The following is a 24,618-nucleotide window of genomic DNA, read 5'->3' as shown; positions in this document are numbered from 1 at the left end:
TGATCCCACTGCAGACCATCTCACCCATCGCTGACTGATCCCACTGCAGACCATCTCACCCATCGCTGACTGATCCCACTGCAGACCATCTCACCCATCACTGACTGATCCCACTGCAGACCATCTCACCCATCACTGACTGATATCACTGCAGACCATCTCACCCATCACTGACTGATATCACTGCAGACCATCTCACCCATCGCTGACTGATCCCACTGCAGACCATCTCACCCATCGCTGACTGATCCCACTGCAGACCATCTCACCCATCACTGACTGATCCCACTGCAGACCATCTCACCCATCACTGACTGATATCACTGCAGACCATCTCACCCATTGCTGACTGATATCACTGCAGACCATCTCACCCATCGCTGACTGATCCCACTGCAGACCATCTCACCCATCGCTGACTGATCCCACTGCAGACCATCTCACCCATCGCTGACTGATCCCACTGCAGACCATCTCACCCATCGCTGACTGATCCCACTGCAGACCATCTCACCCATCACTGACTGATCCCACTGCAGACCATCTCACCCATCGCTGACTGATCCCACTGCAGACCATCTCACCCATCACTGACTGATCCCACTGCAGACCATCTCACCCATCCCCGACTTGCACACAGGTGCTGACAGACCTCTGCCCAGGACATGTCCTCTGTGTGAAGAAATGTGGCATCCTGCAGAGCTGCTGATTCTGTAGTACGACCGCCGAACACCAACACATAGAAGTGACCTGAGGAGGAAAGCAGCACAGCGGGGGTTAAGTCACATCTCTGAAAAAGGAGTCCGGCAGAGTAACCCCCCCCCCCCCCCCCCCCCAGAAGGTGCCAGGACCCAGATGTTCCTTGTTTGCTGGATAGTTCTATCACTATATACTGCCCTCTTGGTTAGGAGCCTACATCCACCTTTTCGGGCTCTTCTCCAATATCTGTGAGTGCGGGCGTGCGCAGGTTGTTGCAGGGCGCGGGCTCTCCGGTGCGATGTCTGATGGATGTGCACTCAGGATAGCTGTAAAGTCGGCATCGGGTAGAGACGCTCACTCGCTGGCACTCGCTGGAGGAGTTTAGACGGCTGTTGGAGTCATTGAGTCTATATGTGACTATATCTCTCCCTTCACTATCCGTGGACGCTCTGTATGGATGGATGTTACGGAGCGATACATGTGGATGAGTGACGGCCTCTAGCGTAAGCGTCTATGCCTGGATAGGGTAGACATATTCTATTGCTATTTCCCCTGATGAGCGGGTGCAGTTATATACATTACATACCACCATACATTCATGTCACGTCACGCTATATTGTTTGGATGCAACTGTGTGTTTTACTAGCCCTTCTTACTTTGGCATCTATAAATTGTTGGAAAGGGTTAATTAGGGACGGACCCTGAATTAGGGTGAGGTTACAGGCAGGGCACTGGCTATGTAGGGCGGTGACCCTGTATTAGGGTGAGGTTACGGTCAGGGCACTGGCTATGTAGGGCGGTGACCCTGTATTAGGGTGAGGTTACGGTCAGGGCACTGGCTGTGTAGGGCGGTGACCCTGTATTAGGGTGAGGTTACAGGCAGGGCACTGGCTATGTAGGGCGGTGACCCTGTATTAGGGTGAGGTTCCGGTCAGGACACAGGCTATGTAGGGCGGTGACCCTGTATTAGGGTGAGGTTACAGGCAGGGCACTGGCTGTGTAGGGCGGTGACCCTGTATTAGGGTGAGGTTACAGGCAGGGCACTGGCTATGTAGGGCGGTGACCCTGTATTAGGGTGAGGTTCCGGTCAGGGCACTGGCTGTGTAGGGCGGTGACCCTGTATTAGGGTGAGGTTCCGGTCAGGGCACTGGCTATGTAGGGCGGTGACCCTGTATTAGGGTGAGGTTCCGGTCAGGGCACTGGCTGTGTAGGGCGGTGACCCTGTATTAGGGTGAGGTTACAGGCAGGGCACTGGCTATGTAGGGCGGTGACCCTGTATTAGGGTGAGGTTCCGGTCAGGGCACTGGCTATGTAGGGCGGTGACCCTGTATTAGGGTGAGGTTCCGGTCAGGGCACTGGCTATGTAGGGCGGTGACCCTGCATTAGGGTGAGGTTCCGGTCAGGGCACTGGCTGTGTAGGGCGGTGACCCTGTATTAGGGTGAGGTTACGGTCAGGGCACTGGCTATGTAGGGCGGTGACCCTGTATTAGGGTGAGGTTCCGGTCAGGACACTGGCTATGTAGGGCGTTGACCCTGTATTAGGGTGAGGTTACAGGCAGGGCACTGGCTGTGTAGGGCGGTGACCCTGTATTAGGGTGAGGTTACGGGCAGGGCACTGGCTATGTAGGGCGGTGACCCTGTATTAGGGTGAGGTTCCGGTCAGGGCACTGGCTGTGTAGGGCGGTGACCCTGTATTAGGGTGAGGTTCCGGTCAGGGCACTGGCTATGTAGGGCGGTGACCCTGTATTAGGGTGAGGTTCCGGTCAGGGCACTGGCTGTGTAGGGTGGTGACCCTGTATTAGGGTGAGGTTACAGGCAGGGCACTGGCTATGTAGGGCGGTGACCCTGTATTAGGGTGAGGTTACAGGCAGGGCACTGGCTATGTAGGGCGGTGACCCTGTATTAGGGTGAGGTTCCGGTCAGGGCACTGGCTGTGTAGGGCGGTGACCCTGTATTAGGGTGAGGTTCCGGTCAGGGCACTGGCTGTGTAGGGCGGTGACCCTGTATTAGGGTGAGGTTACGGTCAGGGCACTGGCTATGTAGGGCGGTGACCCTGTATTAGGGTGAGGTTACAGGCAGGGCACTGGCTATGTAGGGCGGTGACCCTGTATTAGGGTGAGGTTACAGGCAGGGCACTGGCTATGTAGGGCGGTGACCCTGTATTAGGGTGAGGTTACAGGCAGGGCACTGGCTGTGTAGGGCGGTGACCCTGTATTAGGGTGAGGTTACAGGCAGGGCACTGGCTATGTAGGGCGGTGACCCTGTATTAGGGTGAGGTTACAGGCAGGGCACTGGCTATGTAGGGCGGTGACCCTGTATTAGGGTGAGGTTCCGGTCAGGACACTGGCTATGTAGGGCGTTGACCCTGTATTAGGGTGAGGTTACAGGCAGGGCACTGGCTGTGTAGGGCGGTGACCCTGTATTAGGGTGAGGTTACGGGCAGGGCACTGGCTATGTAGGGCGGTGACCCTGTATTAGGGTGAGGTTCCGGTCAGGGCACTGGCTGTGTAGGGCGGTGACCCTGTATTAGGGTGAGGTTCCGGTCAGGGCACTGGCTGTGTAGGGCGGTGACCCTGTATTAGGGTGAGGTTCCGGTCAGGGCACTGGCTGTGTAGGACGGTGACCCTGTATTAGGGTGAGGTTACGGTCAGGGCACTGGCTATGTAGGGCGGTGACCCTGTATTAGGGTGAGGTTACAGGCAGGGCACTGGCTATGTAGGGCGGTGACCCTGTATTAGGGTGAGGTTACGGGCAGGGCACTGGCTGTGTAGGGCGGTGACCCTGTATTAGGGTGAGGTTACGGGCAGGGCACTGGCTGTGTAGGGCGGTGACCCTGTATTAGGGTGAGGTTCCGGTCAGGACACAGGCTATGTAGGGCGGTGACCCTGTATTAGGGTGAGGTTCCGGTCAGGGCACTGGCTATGTAGGGCGGTGACCCTGTATTAGGGTGAGGTTACAGGCAGGGCACTGGCTATGTAGGGCGGTGACCCTGTATTAGGGTGAGGTTCCGGGCAGGGCACTGGCTATGTAGGGCGGTGACCCTGTATTAGGGTGAGGTTCCGGTCAGGGCACTGGCTATGTAGGGCGGTGACCCTGTATTAGGGTGAGGTTCCGGTCAGGGCACTGGCTGTGTAGGACGGTGACCCTGTATTAGGGTGAGGTTCCGGTCAGGGCACTGGCTGTGTAGGGCGGTGACCCTGTATTAGGGTGAGGTTACAGGCAGGGCACTGGCTGTGTAGGGCGGTGACCCTGTATTAGGGTGAGGTTACAGGCAGGGCACTGGCTATGTAGGGCGGTGACCCTGTATTAGCGTGAGGTTACGCTCAGGGCACTGGCTATGTAGGGCGGTGACCCTGTATTAGGGTGAGGTTCCGGTCAGGGCACTGGCTGTGTAGGGCGGTGACCCTGTATTAGGGTGAGGTTACAGGCAGGGCACTGGCTATGTAGGGCGGTGACCCTGTATTAGCGTGAGGTTACGCTCAGGGCACTGGCTATGTAGGGCGGTGACCCTGTATTAGGGTGAGGTTCCGGTCAGGGCACTGGCTATGTAGGGCGGTGACCCTGTATTAGGGTGAGGTTACGGGCAGGGCACTGGCTATGTAGGGCGTTGACCCTGTATTAGGGTGAGGTTACAGGCAGGGCACTGGCTATGTAGGGCGGTGACCCTGTATTAGGGTGAGGTTCCGGGCAGGGCACTGGCTGTGTAGGGCGGTGACCCTGTATTAGGGTGAGGTTCCGGTCAGGGCACTGGCTGTGTAGGGCGGTGACCCTGTATTAGGGTGAGGTTCCAGTCAGGGCACTGGCTGTGTAGGGCGGTGACCCTGTATTAGGGTGAGGTTCCGGTCAGGGCACTGGCTGTGTAGGGCGGTGACCCTGTATTAGGGTGAGGTTCCGGTCAGGGCACTGACTATGTAGGGCGGTGACCCTGTATTAGGGTGAGGTTACAGGCAGGGCACTGGCTATGTAGGGCGGTGACCCTGTATTAGGGTGAGGTTCCGGTCAGGGCACTGGCTATGTAGGGCGGTGACCCTGTATTAGGGTGAGGTTCCGGTCAGGGCACTGGCTATGTAGGGCGGTGGCCCTGTATTAGGGTGAGGTTCCGCTCAGGGCACTGGCTGTGTAGGGCGGTGACCCTGTATTAGGGTGAGGTTCCGGTCAGGGCACTGGCTGTGTAGGGCGGTGACCCTGTATTAGGGTGAGGTTACGGTCAGGGCACTGGCTATGTAGGGCGGTGACCCTGTATTAGGGTGAGGTTCCGGTCAGGACACAGGCTATGTAGGGCGGTGACCCTGTATTAGGGTGAGGTTACGGGCAGGGCACTGGCTATGTAGGGCGGTGACCCTGTATTAGGGTGAGGTTCCGGTCAGGACACAGGCTATGTAGGGCGGTGACCCTGTATTAGGGTGAGGTTACGGGCAGGGCACTGGCTATGTAGGGCGGTGACCCTGTATTAGGGTGAGGTTACGGGCAGGGCACTGGCTATGTAGGGCGGTGACCCTGTATTAGGGTGAGGTTCCGGTCAGGGCACTGGCTATGTAGGGCGGTGACCCTGTATTAGGGTGAGGTTACGGGCAGGGCACTGGCTATGTAGGGCGGTGACCCTGTATTAGGGTGAGGTTCCGCTCAGGGCACTGGCTATGTAGGGCGGTGACCCTGTATTAGGGTGAGGTTACGGGCAGGGCACTGGCTGTGTAGGGCGGTGACCCTGTATTAGGGTGAGGTTCCGGTCAGGGCACTGGCTGTGTAGGGCGGTGACCCTGTATTAGGGTGAGGTTCCGGTCAGGGCACTGGCTATGTAGGGCGGTGACCCTGTATTAGGGTGAGGTTACGGGCAGGGCACTGGCTATGTAGGGCGGTGACCCTGTATTAGGGTGAGGTTCCGCTCAGGGCACTGGCTGTGTAGGGCGGTGACCCTGTATTAGGGTGAGGTTACGGTCAGGGCACTGGCTGTGTAGGGCGGTGACCCTGTATTAGGGTGAGGTTCCGGTCAGGGCACTGGCTGTGTAGGGCGGTGACCCTGTATTAGGGTGAGGTTCCGGTCAGGGCACTGGCTATGTAGGGCGGTGACCCAGTATTAGGGTGAGGTTCCGGTCAGGGCACTGGCTATGTAGGGCGGTGACCCTGTATTAGGGTGAGGTTCCGGTCAGGGCACTGGCTGTGTAGGGCGGTGACCCTGTATTAGGGTGAGGTTCCGGTCAGGGCACTGGCTATGTAGGGCGGTGACCCTGTATTAGGGTGAGGTTCCGGTCAGGGCACTGGCTGTGTAGGGCGGTGACCCTGTATTAGGGTGAGGTTACAGGCAGGGCACTGGCTATGTAGGGCGGTGACCCTGTATTAGGGTGAGGTTCCGGTCAGGGCACTGGCTATGTAGGGCGGTGGCCCTGTATTAGGGTGAGGTTCCGCTCAGGGCACTGGCTGTGTAGGGCGGTGACCCTGTATTAGGGTGAGGTTCCGGTCAGGGCACTGGCTGTGTAGGGCGGTGACCCTGTATTAGGGTGAGGTTACGGTCAGGGCACTGGCTATGTAGGGCGGTGACCCTGTATTAGGGTGAGGTTCCGGTCAGGACACAGGCTATGTAGGGCGGTGACCCTGTATTAGGGTGAGGTTACGGGCAGGGCACTGGCTATGTAGGGCGGTGACCCTGTATTAGGGTGAGGTTCCGGTCAGGACACAGGCTATGTAGGGCGGTGACCCTGTATTAGGGTGAGGTTACGGGCAGGGCACTGGCTATGTAGGGCGGTGACCCTGTATTAGGGTGAGGTTACGGGCAGGGCACTGGCTATGTAGGGCGGTGACCCTGTATTAGGGTGAGGTTCCGGTCAGGGCACTGGCTATGTAGGGCGGTGACCCTGTATTAGGGTGAGGTTACGGGCAGGGCACTGGCTATGTAGGGCGGTGACCCTGTATTAGGGTGAGGTTCCGCTCAGGGCACTGGCTATGTAGGGCGGTGACCCTGTATTAGGGTGAGGTTACGGGCAGGGCACTGGCTGTGTAGGGCGGTGACCCTGTATTAGGGTGAGGTTCCGGTCAGGGCACTGGCTGTGTAGGGCGGTGACCCTGTATTAGGGTGAGGTTCCGGTCAGGGCACTGGCTATGTAGGGCGGTGACCCTGTATTAGGGTGAGGTTACGGGCAGGGCACTGGCTATGTAGGGCGGTGACCCTGTATTAGGGTGAGGTTCCGCTCAGGGCACTGGCTGTGTAGGGCGGTGACCCTGTATTAGGGTGAGGTTACGGTCAGGGCACTGGCTGTGTAGGGCGGTGACCCTGTATTAGGGTGAGGTTCCGGTCAGGGCACTGGCTGTGTAGGGCGGTGACCCTGTATTAGGGTGAGGTTCCGGTCAGGGCACTGGCTATGTAGGGCGGTGACCCAGTATTAGGGTGAGGTTCCGGTCAGGGCACTGGCTATGTAGGGCGGTGACCCTGTATTAGGGTGAGGTTCCGGTCAGGGCACTGGCTGTGTAGGGCGGTGACCCTGTATTAGGGTGAGGTTCCGGTCAGGGCACTGGCTATGTAGGGCGGTGACCCTGTATTAGGGTGAGGTTCCGGTCAGGGCACTGGCTATGTAGGGCGGTGACCCTGTATTAGGGTGAGGTTCCGGTCAGGGCACTGGCTATGTAGGGCGGTGACCCTGTATTAGGGTGAGGTTCCGGTCAGAGCACTAGGGTGAGGTTACGGTCAGGGCACTGGCTATGTAGGGCGGTGACCCTGTATTAGGGTGAGGTTCCGGTCAGGGCACTGGCTATGTAGGACGGTGACCCTGTATTAGGGTGAGGTTACAGGCAGGGCACTGACTATGTAGGGCGGTGACCCTGTATTAGGGTGAGGTTACGGTCAGGGCACTGGCTATGTAGGGCGGTGACCCTGTATTAGGGTGAGGTTACGGTCAGGGCACTGGCTGTGTAGGGCGGTGACCCTGTATTAGGGTGAGGTTACGGGCAGGGCACTGGCTATGTAGGGCGGTGACCCTGTATTAGGGTGAGGTTACGGGCAGGGCACTGGCTGTGTAGGGCGGTGACCCTGTATTAGGGTGAGGTTCCGGTCAGGGCACTGGCTATGTAGGGCGGTGACCCTGTATTAGGGTGAGGTTCCGGTCAGGGCACTGGCTGTGTAGGGCGGTGACCCTGTATTAGGGTGAGGTTACAGGCAGGGCACTGGCTATGTAGGGCGGTGACCCTGTATTAGGGTGAGGTTACAGGCAGGGCACTGGCTATGTAGGGCGGTGACCCTGTATTAGGGTGAGGTTCCGGGCAGGGCACTGGCTGTGTAGGGCGGTGACCCTGTATTAGGGTGAGGTTCCGGTCAGGGCACTGGCTATGTAGGGCGGTGACCCTGTATTAGGGTGAGGTTACGGTCAGGGCACTGACTATGTAGGGCGGTGACCCTGTATTAGGGTGAGGTTCCGGTCAGGGCACTGGCTATGTAGGGCGGTGACCCTGCATTAGGGTGAGGTTCCGGTCAGGGCACTGGCTGTGTAGGGCGGTGACCCTGTATTAGGGTGAGGTTACGGGCAGGGCACTGGCTGTGTAGGGCGGTGACCCTGTATTAGGGTGAGGTTCCGCTCAGGGCACTGGCTGTGTAGGGCGGTGACCCTGTATTAGGGTGAGGTTCCGGTCAGGGCACTGGCTGTGTAGGGCGGTGACCCTGTATTAGGGTGAGGTTCCGGTCAGGACACTGGCTATGTAGGGCGTTGACCCTGTATTAGGGTGAGGTTACAGGCAGGGCACTGGCTGTGTAGGGCGGTGACCCTGTATTAGGGTGAGGTTACGGGCAGGGCACTGGCTATGTAGGGCGGTGACCCTGTATTAGGGTGAGGTTCCGGTCAGGGCACTGGCTGTGTAGGGCGGTGACCCTGTATTAGGGTGAGGTTCCGGTCAGGGCACTGGCTGTGTAGGGCGGTGACCCTGTATTAGGGTGAGGTTCCGGTCAGGGCACTGGCTGTGTAGGACGGTGACCCTGTATTAGGGTGAGGTTACGGTCAGGGCACTGGCTATGTAGGGCGGTGACCCTGTATTAGGGTGAGGTTACAGGCAGGGCACTGGCTATGTAGGGCGGTGACCCTGTATTAGGGTGAGGTTACGGGCAGGGCACTGGCTGTGTAGGGCGGTGACCCTGTATTAGGGTGAGGTTACGGGCAGGGCACTGGCTGTGTAGGGCGGTGACCCTGTATTAGGGTGAGGTTCCGGTCAGGACACAGGCTATGTAGGGCGGTGACCCTGTATTAGGGTGAGGTTCCGGTCAGGGCACTGGCTATGTAGGGCGGTGACCCTGTATTAGGGTGAGGTTACAGGCAGGGCACTGGCTATGTAGGGCGGTGACCCTGTATTAGGGTGAGGTTCCGGGCAGGGCACTGGCTATGTAGGGCGGTGACCCTGTATTAGGGTGAGGTTCCGGTCAGGGCACTGGCTATGTAGGGCGGTGACCCTGTATTAGGGTGAGGTTCCGGTCAGGGCACTGGCTGTGTAGGACGGTGACCCTGTATTAGGGTGAGGTTCCGGTCAGGGCACTGGCTGTGTAGGGCGGTGACCCTGTATTAGGGTGAGGTTACAGGCAGGGCACTGGCTGTGTAGGGCGGTGACCCTGTATTAGGGTGAGGTTACAGGCAGGGCACTGGCTATGTAGGGCGGTGACCCTGTATTAGCGTGAGGTTACGCTCAGGGCACTGGCTATGTAGGGCGGTGACCCTGTATTAGGGTGAGGTTCCGGTCAGGGCACTGGCTGTGTAGGGCGGTGACCCTGTATTAGGGTGAGGTTACAGGCAGGGCACTGGCTATGTAGGGCGGTGACCCTGTATTAGCGTGAGGTTACGCTCAGGGCACTGGCTATGTAGGGCGGTGACCCTGTATTAGGGTGAGGTTCCGGTCAGGGCACTGGCTATGTAGGGCGGTGACCCTGTATTAGGGTGAGGTTACGGGCAGGGCACTGGCTATGTAGGGCGTTGACCCTGTATTAGGGTGAGGTTACAGGCAGGGCACTGGCTATGTAGGGCGGTGACCCTGTATTAGGGTGAGGTTCCGGGCAGGGCACTGGCTGTGTAGGGCGGTGACCCTGTATTAGGGTGAGGTTCCGGTCAGGGCACTGGCTGTGTAGGGCGGTGACCCTGTATTAGGGTGAGGTTCCAGTCAGGGCACTGGCTGTGTAGGGCGGTGACCCTGTATTAGGGTGAGGTTCCGGTCAGGGCACTGGCTGTGTAGGGCGGTGACCCTGTATTAGGGTGAGGTTCCGGTCAGGGCACTGACTATGTAGGGCGGTGACCCTGTATTAGGGTGAGGTTACAGGCAGGGCACTGGCTATGTAGGGCGGTGACCCTGTATTAGGGTGAGGTTCCGGTCAGGGCACTGGCTATGTAGGGCGGTGACCCTGTATTAGGGTGAGGTTCCGGTCAGGGCACTGGCTATGTAGGGCGGTGGCCCTGTATTAGGGTGAGGTTCCGCTCAGGGCACTGGCTGTGTAGGGCGGTGACCCTGTATTAGGGTGAGGTTCCGGTCAGGGCACTGGCTGTGTAGGGCGGTGACCCTGTATTAGGGTGAGGTTACGGTCAGGGCACTGGCTATGTAGGGCGGTGACCCTGTATTAGGGTGAGGTTCCGGTCAGGACACAGGCTATGTAGGGCGGTGACCCTGTATTAGGGTGAGGTTACGGGCAGGGCACTGGCTATGTAGGGCGGTGACCCTGTATTAGGGTGAGGTTCCGGTCAGGACACAGGCTATGTAGGGCGGTGACCCTGTATTAGGGTGAGGTTACGGGCAGGGCACTGGCTATGTAGGGCGGTGACCCTGTATTAGGGTGAGGTTACGGGCAGGGCACTGGCTATGTAGGGCGGTGACCCTGTATTAGGGTGAGGTTCCGGTCAGGGCACTGGCTATGTAGGGCGGTGACCCTGTATTAGGGTGAGGTTACGGGCAGGGCACTGGCTATGTAGGGCGGTGACCCTGTATTAGGGTGAGGTTCCGCTCAGGGCACTGGCTATGTAGGGCGGTGACCCTGTATTAGGGTGAGGTTACGGGCAGGGCACTGGCTGTGTAGGGCGGTGACCCTGTATTAGGGTGAGGTTCCGGTCAGGGCACTGGCTGTGTAGGGCGGTGACCCTGTATTAGGGTGAGGTTCCGGTCAGGGCACTGGCTATGTAGGGCGGTGACCCTGTATTAGGGTGAGGTTACGGGCAGGGCACTGGCTATGTAGGGCGGTGACCCTGTATTAGGGTGAGGTTCCGCTCAGGGCACTGGCTGTGTAGGGCGGTGACCCTGTATTAGGGTGAGGTTACGGTCAGGGCACTGGCTGTGTAGGGCGGTGACCCTGTATTAGGGTGAGGTTCCGGTCAGGGCACTGGCTGTGTAGGGCGGTGACCCTGTATTAGGGTGAGGTTCCGGTCAGGGCACTGGCTATGTAGGGCGGTGACCCAGTATTAGGGTGAGGTTCCGGTCAGGGCACTGGCTATGTAGGGCGGTGACCCTGTATTAGGGTGAGGTTCCGGTCAGGGCACTGGCTGTGTAGGGCGGTGACCCTGTATTAGGGTGAGGTTCCGGTCAGGGCACTGGCTATGTAGGGCGGTGACCCTGTATTAGGGTGAGGTTCCGGTCAGGGCACTGGCTGTGTAGGGCGGTGACCCTGTATTAGGGTGAGGTTACAGGCAGGGCACTGGCTATGTAGGGCGGTGACCCTGTATTAGGGTGAGGTTCCGGTCAGGGCACTGGCTATGTAGGGCGGTGGCCCTGTATTAGGGTGAGGTTCCGCTCAGGGCACTGGCTGTGTAGGGCGGTGACCCTGTATTAGGGTGAGGTTCCGGTCAGGGCACTGGCTGTGTAGGGCGGTGACCCTGTATTAGGGTGAGGTTACGGTCAGGGCACTGGCTATGTAGGGCGGTGACCCTGTATTAGGGTGAGGTTCCGGTCAGGACACAGGCTATGTAGGGCGGTGACCCTGTATTAGGGTGAGGTTACGGGCAGGGCACTGGCTATGTAGGGCGGTGACCCTGTATTAGGGTGAGGTTCCGGTCAGGACACAGGCTATGTAGGGCGGTGACCCTGTATTAGGGTGAGGTTACGGGCAGGGCACTGGCTATGTAGGGCGGTGACCCTGTATTAGGGTGAGGTTACGGGCAGGGCACTGGCTATGTAGGGCGGTGACCCTGTATTAGGGTGAGGTTCCGGTCAGGGCACTGGCTATGTAGGGCGGTGACCCTGTATTAGGGTGAGGTTACGGGCAGGGCACTGGCTATGTAGGGCGGTGACCCTGTATTAGGGTGAGGTTCCGCTCAGGGCACTGGCTATGTAGGGCGGTGACCCTGTATTAGGGTGAGGTTACGGGCAGGGCACTGGCTGTGTAGGGCGGTGACCCTGTATTAGGGTGAGGTTCCGGTCAGGGCACTGGCTGTGTAGGGCGGTGACCCTGTATTAGGGTGAGGTTCCGGTCAGGGCACTGGCTATGTAGGGCGGTGACCCTGTATTAGGGTGAGGTTACGGGCAGGGCACTGGCTATGTAGGGCGGTGACCCTGTATTAGGGTGAGGTTCCGCTCAGGGCACTGGCTGTGTAGGGCGGTGACCCTGTATTAGGGTGAGGTTACGGTCAGGGCACTGGCTGTGTAGGGCGGTGACCCTGTATTAGGGTGAGGTTCCGGTCAGGGCACTGGCTGTGTAGGGCGGTGACCCTGTATTAGGGTGAGGTTCCGGTCAGGGCACTGGCTATGTAGGGCGGTGACCCAGTATTAGGGTGAGGTTCCGGTCAGGGCACTGGCTATGTAGGGCGGTGACCCTGTATTAGGGTGAGGTTCCGGTCAGGGCACTGGCTGTGTAGGGCGGTGACCCTGTATTAGGGTGAGGTTCCGGTCAGGGCACTGGCTATGTAGGGCGGTGACCCTGTATTAGGGTGAGGTTCCGGTCAGGGCACTGGCTATGTAGGGCGGTGACCCTGTATTAGGGTGAGGTTCCGGTCAGGGCACTGGCTATGTAGGGCGGTGACCCTGTATTAGGGTGAGGTTCCGGTCAGAGCACTAGGGTGAGGTTACGGTCAGGGCACTGGCTATGTAGGGCGGTGACCCTGTATTAGGGTGAGGTTCCGGTCAGGGCACTGGCTATGTAGGACGGTGACCCTGTATTAGGGTGAGGTTACAGGCAGGGCACTGACTATGTAGGGCGGTGACCCTGTATTAGGGTGAGGTTACGGTCAGGGCACTGGCTATGTAGGGCGGTGACCCTGTATTAGGGTGAGGTTACGGTCAGGGCACTGGCTGTGTAGGGCGGTGACCCTGTATTAGGGTGAGGTTACGGGCAGGGCACTGGCTATGTAGGGCGGTGACCCTGTATTAGGGTGAGGTTACGGGCAGGGCACTGGCTGTGTAGGGCGGTGACCCTGTATTAGGGTGAGGTTCCGGTCAGGGCACTGGCTATGTAGGGCGGTGACCCTGTATTAGGGTGAGGTTCCGGTCAGGGCACTGGCTGTGTAGGGCGGTGACCCTGTATTAGGGTGAGGTTACAGGCAGGGCACTGGCTATGTAGGGCGGTGACCCTGTATTAGGGTGAGGTTACAGGCAGGGCACTGGCTATGTAGGGCGGTGACCCTGTATTAGGGTGAGGTTACGGTCAGGGCACTGACTATGTAGGGCGGTGACCCTGTATTAGGGTGAGGTTCCGGTCAGGGCACTGGCTATGTAGGGCGGTGACCCTGCATTAGGGTGAGGTTCCGGTCAGGGCACTGGCTGTGTAGGGCGGTGACCCTGTATTAGGGTGAGGTTACGGGCAGGGCACTGGCTGTGTAGGGCGGTGACCCTGTATTAGGGTGAGGTTCCGCTCAGGGCACTGGCTGTGTAGGGCGGTGACCCTGTATTAGGGTGAGGTTCCGGTCAGGGCACTGGCTGTGTAGGGCGGTGACCCTGTATTAGGGTGAGGTTCCGGTCAGGGCACTGGGTATGTAGGGCGGTGACCCTGTATTAGGGTGAGGTTCCGGTCAGGGCACTGGCTGTGTAGGGCGGTGACCCTGTATTAGGGTGAGGTTCCGGGCAGGGCACTGGCTATGTAGGGCGGTGACCCTGTATTAGGGTGAGGTTACAGGCAGGGCACTGGGTATGTAGGGCGGTGACCCTGTATTAGGGTGAGGTTACAGGCAGGGCACTGGCTATGTAGGGCGGTGACCCTGTATTAGGGTGAGGTTCCGGTCAGGGCACTGGCTGTGTAGGGCGGTGACCCTGTATTAGGGTGAGGTTACGGGCAGGGCACTGGCTGTGTAGGGCGGTGACCCTGTATTAGGGTGAGGTTCCGCTCAGGGCACTGGCTATGTAGGGCGGTGACCCTGTATTAGGGTGAGGTTACGGGCAGGGCACTGGCTGTGTAGGGCGGTGACCCTGTATTAGGGTGAGGTTCCGCTCAGGGCACTGGCTGTGTAGGGCGGTGACCCTGTATTAGGGTGAGGTTACGGTCAGGGCACTGGCTATGTAGGGCGGTGACCCTGTATTAGGGTGAGGTTCCGGTCAGGGCACTGGCTGTGTAGGGCGGTGACCCTGTATTAGGGTGAGGTTACGGGCAGGGCACTGGCTGTGTAGGGCGGTGACCCTGTATTAGGGTGAGGTTCCGGTCAGGGCACTGGCTATGTAGGGAGGTGACCCTGTATTAGGGTGAGGATCCAGTCAGGGCACTGGCTATGTAGGGCGGTGACCCTGTATTAGGGTGAGGTTACGGGCAGGGCACTGGCTATGTAGGGCGGTGACCCTGTATTAGGGTGAGGTTACAGGCAGGGCACTGGCTGTGTAGGGCGGTGACCCTGAATTAGGGTGAGGTTCCGGTCAGGGCACTGGCTATGTAGGGCGGTGACCCTGTATTAGGGTGAGGTTACGGGCAGGGCACTGGCTATGTAGGGCGGTGACCCTGTATTAGGGTGAGGTTCCGCTCAGGGCACTGGCTGTGTAGGGCGGTGACCCTGTATTAGGGTGAGGTTCCGGTCAGGGCACTGGCTATGTAGGGCGGTGACCCTGTATTAGGGTGAGGTTCCGCTCAGGGCACTGGCTGTGTAGGGCGGTGACCCTGTATTAGGGTGAGGTTACGGTCAGGGCACTGGCTGTGTAGGGCGGTGACCCTGTATTAGGGTGAGGTTCCGGTCAGGGCACTGGCTGTGTAGGGCGGTGACCCTGTATTAGGGTGAGGTTCCGGTCAGGGCACTGGCTATGTAGGGCGGTGACCCAGTATTAGGGTGAGGTTCCGGTCAGGGCACTGGCTATGTAGGGCGGTGACCCTGTATTAGGGTGAGGTTCCGGTCAGGGCACTGGCTGTGTAGGGCGGTGACCCTGTATTAGGGTGAGGTTCCGGTCAGGGCACTGGCTATGTAGGGCGGTGACCCTGAATTAGGGTGAGGTTACGGGCAGGGCACTGGCTATGTAGGGCGGTGACCCTGTATTAGGGTGAGGTTCCGGTCAGGGCACTGGCTGTGTAGGGCGGTGACCCTGTATTAGGGTGAGGTTCCGGTCAGGGCACTGGCTGTGTAGGGCGGTGACCCTGTATTAGGGTGAGGTTACAGTCAGGGCACTAACTATGTAGGGCGGTGACCCTGTATTAGGGTGAGGTTACAGGCAGGGCACTGGCTATGTAGGGCGGTGACCCTGTATTAGGGTGAGGTTCCGGTCAGGGCACTGGCTATGTAGGGCGGTGACCCTGTATTAGGGTGAGGTTCCGGTCAGGGCACTGGCTATGTAGGGCGGTGACCCTGTATTAGGGTGAGGTTCCGGTCAGAGCACTAGGGTGAGGTTACGGTCAGGGCACTGGCTATGTAGGGCGGTGACCCTGTATTAGGGTGAGGTTCCGGTCAGGGCACTGGCTATGTAGGGCGGTGACCCTGTATTAGGGTGAGGTTACAGGCAGGGCACTGACTATGTAGGGCGGTGACCCTGTATTAGGGTGAGGTTACGGTCAGGGCACTGGCTATGTAGGGCGGTGACCCTGTATTAGGGTGAGGTTACGGTCAGGGCACTGGCTGTGTAGGGCGGTGACCCTGTATTAGGGTGAGGTTACGGGCAGGGCACTGGCTATGTAGGGCGGTGACCCTGTATTAGGGTGAGGTTACGGGCAGGGCACTGGCTGTGTAGGGCGGTGACCCTGTATTAGGGTGAGGTTCCGGTCAGGGCACTGGCTGTGTAGGGCAGTGACCCTGTATTAGGGTGAGGTTACAGGCAGGGCACTGGCTATGTAGGGCGGTGACCCTGTATTAGGGTGAGGTTACAGGCAGGGCACTGGCTATGTAGGGCGGTGACCCTGTATTAGGGTGAGGTTACGGTCAGGGCACTGACTATGTAGGGCGGTGACCCTGTATTAGGGTGAGGTTCCGGTCAGGGCACTGGCTATGTAGGGCGGTGACCCTGCATTAGGGTGAGGTTCCGGTCAGGGCACTGGCTGTGTAGGGCGGTGACCCTGTATTAGGGTGAGGTTACGGGCAGGGCACTGGCTGTGTAGGGCGGTGACCCTGTATTAGGGTGAGGTTCCGCTCAGGGCACTGGCTGTGTAGGGCGGTGACCCTGTATTAGGGTGAGGTTCCGGTCAGGGCACTGGCTGTGTAGGGCGGTGACCCTGTATTAGGGTGAGGTTCCGGTCAGGGCACTGGGTATGTAGGGCGGTGACCCTGTATTAGGGTGAGGTTCCGGTCAGGGCACTGGCTGTGTAGGGCGGTGACCCTGTATTAGGGTGAGGTTCCGGGCAGGGCACTGGCTATGTAGGGCGGTGACCCTGTATTAGGGTGAGGTTACAGGCAGGGCACTGGGTATGTAGGGCGGTGACCCTGTATTAGGGTGAGGTTACAGGCAGGGCACTGGCTATGTAGGGCGGTGACCCTGTATTAGGGTGAGGTTCCGGTCAGGGCACTGGCTGTGTAGGGCGGTGACCCTGTATTAGGGTGAGGTTACGGGCAGGGCACTGGCTGTGTAGGGCGGTGACCCTGTATTAGGGTGAGGTTCCGCTCAGGGCACTGGCTATGTAGGGCGGTGACCCTGTATTAGGGTGAGGTTACGGGCAGGGCACTGGCTGTGTAGGGCGGTGACCCTGTATTAGGGTGAGGTTCCGCTCAGGGCACTGGCTGTGTAGGGCGGTGACCCTGTATTAGGGTGAGGTTACGGGCAGGGCACTGGCTGTGTAGGGCGGTGACCCTGTATTAGGGTGAGGTTCCGGTCAGGGCACTGGCTATGTACGGAGGTGACCCTGTATTAGGGTGAGGATCCAGTCAGGGCACTGGCTATGTAGGGCGGTGACCCTGTATTAGGGTGAGGTTACGGGTAGGGCACTGGCTATGTAGGGCGGTGACCCTGTATTAGGGTGAGGTTACAGGCAGGGCACTGGCTGTGTAGGGCGGTGACCCTGAATTAGGGTGAGGTTACAGACAGGGCACTGGCTGTGTAGGGCGGTGACCCTGTATTAGGGTGAGGTTACGGGCAGGGCACTGGCTGTGTAGGGCGGTGACCCTGTATTAGGGTGAGGTTCCGGTCAGGGCACTGGCTATGTAGGGCGGTGACCCTGTATTAGGGTGAGGTTCCGGTCAGGGCACTGGCTATGTAGGGCGGTGACCCTGTATTAGGGTGAGGTTACGGGCAGGGCACTGACTATGTAGGGCGGTGACCCTGTATTAGGGTGAGGTTACGGGCAGGGCACTGGCTATGTAGGGCGGTGACCCTGTATTAGGGTGAGGTTCCGGTCAGGGCACTGGCTGTGTAGGGCGGTGACCCTGTATTAGGGTGAGGTTACGGTCAGGGCACTGGCTATGTAGGGCGGTGACCCTGTATTAGGGTGAGGTTACAGGCAGGGCACTGGCTATGTAGGGCGGTGACCCTGTATTAGGGTGAGGTTCCGGTCAGGGCACTGGCTGTGTAGGGCGGTGACCCTGTATTAGGGTGAGGTTCCGGTCAGGGCACTGGCTGTGTAGGGCGGTGACCCTGTATTAGGGTGAGGTTACAGGCAGGGCACTGGCTATGTAGGGCGGTGACCCTGTATTAGGGTGAGGTTCCGGTCAGGGCACTGGCTATGTAGGGCGGTGACCCTGTATTAGGGTGAGGTTCCGCTCAGGGCACTGGCTGTGTAGGGCGGTGACCCTGTATTAGGGTGAGGTTCCGGTCAGAGCACTGGCTATGTAGGGCGGTGACCCTGTATTAGGGTGAGGTTCCGGTCAGGGCACTGGCTATGTAGGGCGGTGACCCTGTATTAGGGTGAGGTTACGGGCAGGGCACTGACTATGTAGGGCGGTGACCCTGTATTAGGGTGAGGTTACGGGCAGGGCACTGGCTATGTAGGGCGGTGACCCTGTATTAGGGTGAGGTTCCGGTCAGGGCACTGGCTGTGTAGGGCGGTGACCCTGTATTAGGGTGAGGTTACGGTCAGGGCACTGGCTATGTAGGGCGGTGACCCTGTATTAGGGTGAGGTTACAGGCAGGGCACTGGCTATGTAGGGCGGTGACCCTGTATTAGGGTGAGGTTCCGGTCAGGGCACTGGCTGTGTAGGGCGGTGACCCTGTATTAGGGTGAGGTTCCGGTCAGGGCACTGGCTGTGTAGGGCGGTGACCCTGTATTAGGGTGAGGTTACAGGCAGGGCACTGGCTATGTAGGGCGGTGACCCTGTATTAGGGTGAGGTTCCGGTCAGGGCACTGGCTATGTAGGGCGGTGACCCTGTATTAGGGTGAGGTTCCGCTCAGGGCACTGGCTGTGTAGGGCGGTGACCCTGTATTAGGGTGAGGTTCCGGTCAGAGCACTGGCTATGTAGGGCGGTGACCCTGTATTAGGGTGAGGTTACAGTCAGGGCACTGGCTATGTAGGGCGGTGACCCTGTATTAGGGTGAGGTTCCGGTCAGGGCACAGGCTATGTAGGGCGGTGACCCTGTATTAGGGTGAGGTTACAGTCAGGGCACTGGCTGTGTAGGGCGGTGGCCCTGTATTAGGGTGAGGTTCCGGTCAGGGCACTGGCTATGTAGGGCGGTGACCCTGTATTAGGGTGAGGTTCCGGTCAGGGCACTGGCTGTGTAGGGCGGTGACCCTGTATTAGGGTGAGGTTACAGGCAGGGCACTGGCTATGTAGGGCGGTGACCCTGTATTAGGGTGAGGTTCCGGTCAGGGCACTGGCTGTGTAGGGCGGTGACCCTGTATTAGGGTGAGGTTACGGGCAGGGCACTGGCTATGTAGGGCGGTGACCCTGTATTAGGGTGAGGTTACAGGCAGGGCACTGGCTATGTAGGGCGGTGACCCTGTATTAGGGTGAGGTTCCGGTCAGGGCACTGGCTGTGTAGGGCGGTGACCCTGTATTAGGGTGAGGTTACAGTCAGGGCACTGGCTATGTAGGGCGGTGACCCTGTATTAGGGTGAGGTTACAGGCAGGGCACTGGCTATGTAGGGCGGTGACCCTGTATTAGGGTGAGGTTACAGGCAGGGCACTGGCTATGTAGGGCGGTGACCCTGTATTAGGGTGAGGTTCCGGTCAGGGCACTGGCTATGTAGGGCGGTGACCCTGTATTAGGGTGAGGTTCCGGGCAGGGCACTGGCTATGTAGGGCGGTGACCCTGTATTAGGGTGAGGTTACAGGCAGGGCACTGGCTATGTAGGGCGGTGACCCTGTATTAGGGTGAGGTTCCGGTCAGGGCACTGGCTATGTAGGGCGGTGACCCTGTATTAGGGTGAGGTTCCGGTCAGGGCACTGGCTGTGTAGGGCGGTGACCCTGTATTAGGGTGAGGTTACAGTCAGGGCACTGACTATGTAGGGCGGTGACCCTGTATTAGGGTGAGGTTACAGGCAGGGCACTGGCTGTGTAGGGCGGTGACCCTGTATTAGGGTGAGGTTACGGGCAGGGCACTGGCTATGTAGGGCGGTGACCCTGTATTAGGGTGAGGTTACGGTCAGGGCACTGGCTATGTAGGGCGGTGACCCTGTATTAGGGTGAGGTTACGGGCAGGGCACTGGCTGTGTAGGGCGGTGACCCTGTATTAGGGTGAGGTTACGGTCAGGGCACTGGCTGTGTAGGGCGGTGACCCTGTATTAGGGTGAGGTTACGGGCAGGGCACTGGCTGTGTAGGGCGGTGACCCTGTATTAGGGTGAGGTTCCGGTCAGGACACTGGCTATGTAGGGCGGTGACCCTGTATTAGGGTGAGGTTACAGGCAGGGCACTGGCTATGTAGGGCGGTGACCCTGTATTAGGGTGAGGTTCCGGTCAGGGCACTGGCTATGTAGGGCGGTGACCCTGTATTAGGGTGAGGTTACGGGCAGGACACTGACTATGTAGGGCGGTGACCCTGTATTAGGGTGAGGTTACGGTCAGGGCACTGGCTGTGTAGGGCGGTGACCCTGTATTAGGGTGAGGTTACGGGCAGGGCACTGGCTATGTAGGGCGGTGACCCTGTATTAGGGTGAGGTTCCGGTCAGGGCACTGGCTATGTAGGGCGGTGACCCTGTATTAGGGTGAGGTTACAGGCAGGGCACTGGCTATGTAGGGCGGTGACCCTGTATTAGGGTGAGGTTCCGGTCAGGACACAGGCTATGTAGGGCGGTGACCCTGTATTAGGGTGAGGTTCCGGTCAGGGCACTGGCTATGTAGGGCGGTGACCCTGTATTAGGGTGAGGTTACAGGCAGGGCACTGGCTATGTAGGGCGGTGACCCTGTATTAGGGTGAGGTTCCGGTCAGGACACAGGCTATGTAGGGCGGTGACCCTGTATTAGGGTGAGGTTACAGGCAGGGCACTGACTATGTAGGGCGGTGACCCTGTATTAGGGTGAGGTTACGGGCAGGGCACTGGCTATGTAGGGCGGTGACCCTGAATTAGGGTGAGGTTCCGGTCAGGGCACTGGCTGTGTAGGGCGGTGACCCTGTATTAGGGTGAGGTTCCGGTCAGGGCACTGGCTATGTAGGGCGGTGACCCTGTATTAGGGTGAGGTTACGGGCAGGGCACTGGCTGTGTAGGGCGGTGACCCTGTATTAGGGTGAGGTTCCGGGCAGGGCACTGGCTGTGTAGGGCGGTGACCCTGTATTAGGGTGAGGTTCCGGGCAGGGCACTGGCTATGTAGGGCGGTGACCCTGTATTAGGGTGAGGTTCCGGGCAGGACACAGGCTATGTAGGGCGGTGACCCTGTATTAGCGTGAGGTTCCGGTCAGGGCACTGGCTGTGTAGGGCGGTGACCCTGTATTAGGGTGAGGTTACGGGCAGGGCACTGGCTATGTAGGGCGGTGACCCTGTATTAGGGTGAGGTTCCGGTCAGGGCACTGGCTGTGTAGGGCGGTGACCCTGTATTAGGGTGAGGTTACAGGCAGGGCACTGGCTGTGTAGGGCGGTGACCCTGTATTAGGGTGAGGTTTCGGTCAGGGCACTGGCTATGTAGGGCGGTGACCCTGTATTAGGGTGAGGTTACGGTCAGGGCACTGACTATGTAGGGCGGTGACCCTGTATTAGGGTGAGGTTCCGGTCAGGGCACTGGCTATGTAGGGCGGTGACCAAGTATTAGGGTGAGGTTACAGGCAGGGCACTGGCTGTGTAGGGCGGTGACCCTGTATTAGGGTGAGGTTCCGGGCAGGGCACTGGCTGTGTAGGGCGGTGACCCTGTATTAGGGTGAGGTTACGGGCAGGGCACTGGCTATGTAGGGCGGTGACCCTGTATTAGGGTGAGGTTCCGGTCAGGGCACTGGCTATGTAGGGCGGTGACCCTGTATTAGGGTGAGGTTACAGGCAGGGCACTGGCTATGTAGGGCGGTGACCCTGTATTAGGGTGAGGTTCTGGTCAGGGCACTGGCTGTGTAGGGCGGTGACCCTGTATTAGGGTGAGGTTACAGGCAGGGCACTGGCTATGTAGGGCGGTGACCCTGTATTAGGGTGAGGTTCTGGTCAGGGCACTGGCTGTGTAGGGCGGTGACCCTGTATTAGGGTGAGGTTACAGGCAGGGCACTGGCTATGTAGGGCGGTGACCCTGTATTAGGGTGAGGTTACGGTCAGGGCACTGGCTATGTAGGGCGGTGACCCTGTATTAGGGTGAGGTTACAGGCAGGGCACTGGCTGTGTAGGGCGGTGACCCTGTATTAGGGTGAGGTTCCGGGCAGGGCACTGGCTATGTAGGGCGGTGACCCTGTATTAGGGTGAGGTTACAGGCAGGGCACTGGCTGTGTAGGGCGGTGACCCTGTATTAGGGTGAGGTTACGGTCAGGGCACTGGCTATGTAGGGCGGTGACCCTGTATTAGGGTGAGGTTACGGTCAGGGCACTGGCTATGTAGGGCGGTGACCCTGTATTAGGGTGAGGTTCCAGTCAGGGCACAGGCTATGTAGGGCGGTGACCCTGTATTAGGGTGAGGTTCCGGTCAGGGCACTGGCTATGTAGGGCGGTGACCCTGTATTAGGGTGAGGTTCCGGTCAGGGCACTGGCTATGTAGGGCGGTGACCCTGTATTAGGGTGAGGTTCCGATCAGGGCACTGGCTGTGTAGGGCGGTGACCCTGTATTAGGGTGAGGTTACGGGCAGGGCACTGGCTATGTAGGGCGGTGACCCTGTATTAGGGTGAGGTTCCGGTCAGGGAACTGGCTGTGTAGGGCGGTGACCCTGTATTAGGGTGAGGTTCCGGTCAGGGCACTGGCTATGTAGGGCGGTGACCCTGTACTAGGGTGAGGTTACGGTCAGGGCACTGACTATGTAGGGCGGTGACCCTGTATTAGGGTGAGGTTCCGGTCAGGGCACTGGCTGTGTAGGGCGGTGACCCTGTATTAGGGTGAGGTTACGGGCAGGGCACTGGCTATGTAGGGCGGTGACCCTGTATTAGGGTGAGGTTACGGGCAGGGCACTGGCTATGTAGGGCGGTGACCAAGTATTAGGGTGAGGTTACAGGCAGGGCACTGGCTGTGTAGGGCGGTGACCCTGTATTAGGGTGAGGTTACAGGCAGGGCACTGGCTGTGTAGGGCGGTGACCCTGTATTAGGGTGAGGTTCCGGTCAGGGCACTGGCTATGTAGGGCGGTGACCCTGTATTAGGGTGAGGTTACAGGCAGGGCACTGGCTATGTAGGGCGGTGACCCTGTATTAGGGTGAGGTTCCGGTCAGGGCACTGGCTGTGTAGGGCGGTGACCCTGTATTAGGGTGAGGTTCCGGGCAGGGCACTGGCTATGTAGGGCGGTGACCCTGTATTAGGGTGAGGTTCCGGGCAGGGCACTGGCTGTGTAGGGCGGTGACCCTGTATTAGGGTGAGGTTCCGGTCAGGGCACTGGCTATGTAGGGCGGTGACCCTGTATTAGGGTGAGGTTACGGTCAGGGCACTGGCTATGTAGGGCGGTGACCCTGTATTAGGGTGAGGTTACGGTCAGGGCACTGGCTATGTAGGGCGGTGACCCTGTATTAGGGTGAGGTTACGGGCAGGACACTGGCTGTGTAGGGCGGTGACCCTGTATTAGGGTGAGGTTACGGTCAGGGCACTGGCTATGTAGGGCGGTGACCCTGTATTAGGGTGAGGTTACGGGCAGGGCACTGGGTATGTAGGGCGGTGACCCTGTATTAGGGTGAGGTTACGGGCAGGGCACTGGGTATGTAGGGCGGTGACCCTGTATTAGGGTGAGGTTACGGGCAGGGCACTGGCTATGTAGGGCGGTGACCCTGTATTAGGGTGAGGTTCCGGTCAGGGCACTGGCTGTGTAGGGCGGTGACCCTGTATTAGGGTGAGGTTCCGGTCAGGGCACTGGCTGTGTAGGGCGGTGACCCTGTATTAGGGTGAGGTTACGGGCAGGGCACTGACTATGTAGGGCGGTGACCCTGTATTAGGGTGAGGTTACGGTCAGGGCACTGGCTATGTAGGGCGGTGACCCTGTATTAGGGTGAGGTTACAGGCAGGGCACTGGCTGTGTAGGGCGGTGACCCTGTATTAGGGTGAGGTTCCGGTCAGGGCACTGGCTGTGTAGGGCGGTGACCCTGTATTAGGGTGAGGTTCCGGTCAGGGCACTGGCTGTGTAGGGCGGTGACCCTGTATTAGGGTGAGGTTACGGTCAGGGCACTGGCTATGTAGGGCGGTGACCCTGTATTAGGGTGAGGATCCAGTCAGGGCACTGGCTATGTAGGGCGGTGACCCTGTATTAGGGTGAGGTTCCGGTCAGGGCACTGGCTATGTAGGGCGGTGACCCTGTATTAGGGTGAGGTTCCGGTCAGGGCACTGGCTATGTAGGGCGGTGACCCTGTATTAGGGTGAGGTTACGGGCAGGACACAGGCTATGTAGGGCGGTGACTCTGTATTAGGGTGAGGTTCCGATCAGGGCACTGGCTGTGTAGGGCGGTGACCCTGTATTAGGGTGAGGTTACGGGCAGGGCACTGGCTATGTAGGGCGGTGACCCTGTATTAGGGTGAGGTTCCGGTCAGGGAACTGGCTGTGTAGGGCGGTGACCCTGTATTAGGGTGAGGTTCCGGTCAGGGCACTGGCTATGTAGGGCGGTGACCCTGTATTAGGGTGAGGTTACGGTCAGGGCACTGACTATGTAGGGCGGTGACCCTGTATTAGGGTGAGGTTCCGGTCAGGGCACTGGCTGTGTAGGGCGGTGACCCTGTATTAGGGTGAGGTTACGGGCAGGGCACTGGCTATGTAGGGCGGTGACCCTGTATTAGGGTGAGGTTACAGGCAGGGCACTGGCTATGTAGGGCGGTGACCAAGTATTAGGGTGAGGTTACAGGCAGGGCACTGGCTGTGTAGGGCGGTGACCCTGTATTAGGGTGAGGTTACAGGCAGGGCACTGGCTGTGTAGGGCGGTGACCCTGTATTAGGGTGAGGTTCCGGTCAGGGCACTGGCTATGTAGGGCGGTGACCCTGTATTAGGGTGAGGTTACAGGCAGGGCACTGGCTATGTAGGGCGGTGACCCTGTATTAGGGTGAGGTTCCGGTCAGGGCACTGGCTGTGTAGGGCGGTGACCCTGTATTAGGGTGAGGTTACGGGCAGGGCACTGGCTATGTAGGGCGGTGACCCTG

At 59.2% G+C, this 24,618-nt stretch overlaps 1 protein-coding gene across 1 annotated transcript in view; it reads right to left on the bottom strand.

Moving 5' to 3' along the window:
- Nucleotides 1-574: 574 nt before the first annotated feature.
- Nucleotides 575-24,618, bottom strand: part of LOC142187378 (tRNA wybutosine-synthesizing protein 4-like) — a gene marked incomplete at its 5' end in the record, with an annotated part of 132,732 nt that continues 108,688 nt past the window's right edge. Inside the window, one exon of the mRNA XM_075261583.1 lies at nt 575-750. Within this exon, the coding sequence (XP_075117684.1) occupies nt 581-750 (170 nt within the window). The remainder of the gene's footprint in view (nt 751-24,618) is intronic.

Source organism: Leptodactylus fuscus, unplaced genomic scaffold, assembly GCF_031893055.1.
Source record: "Leptodactylus fuscus isolate aLepFus1 unplaced genomic scaffold, aLepFus1.hap2 HAP2_SCAFFOLD_218, whole genome shotgun sequence".
In the NCBI taxonomy this organism is placed as follows: domain Eukaryota; kingdom Metazoa; phylum Chordata; class Amphibia; order Anura; family Leptodactylidae; genus Leptodactylus; species Leptodactylus fuscus.
The sequence above is the reverse complement of the archived record's forward strand: the minus strand, read 5'-3'. Positions and strand labels throughout refer to the sequence as shown.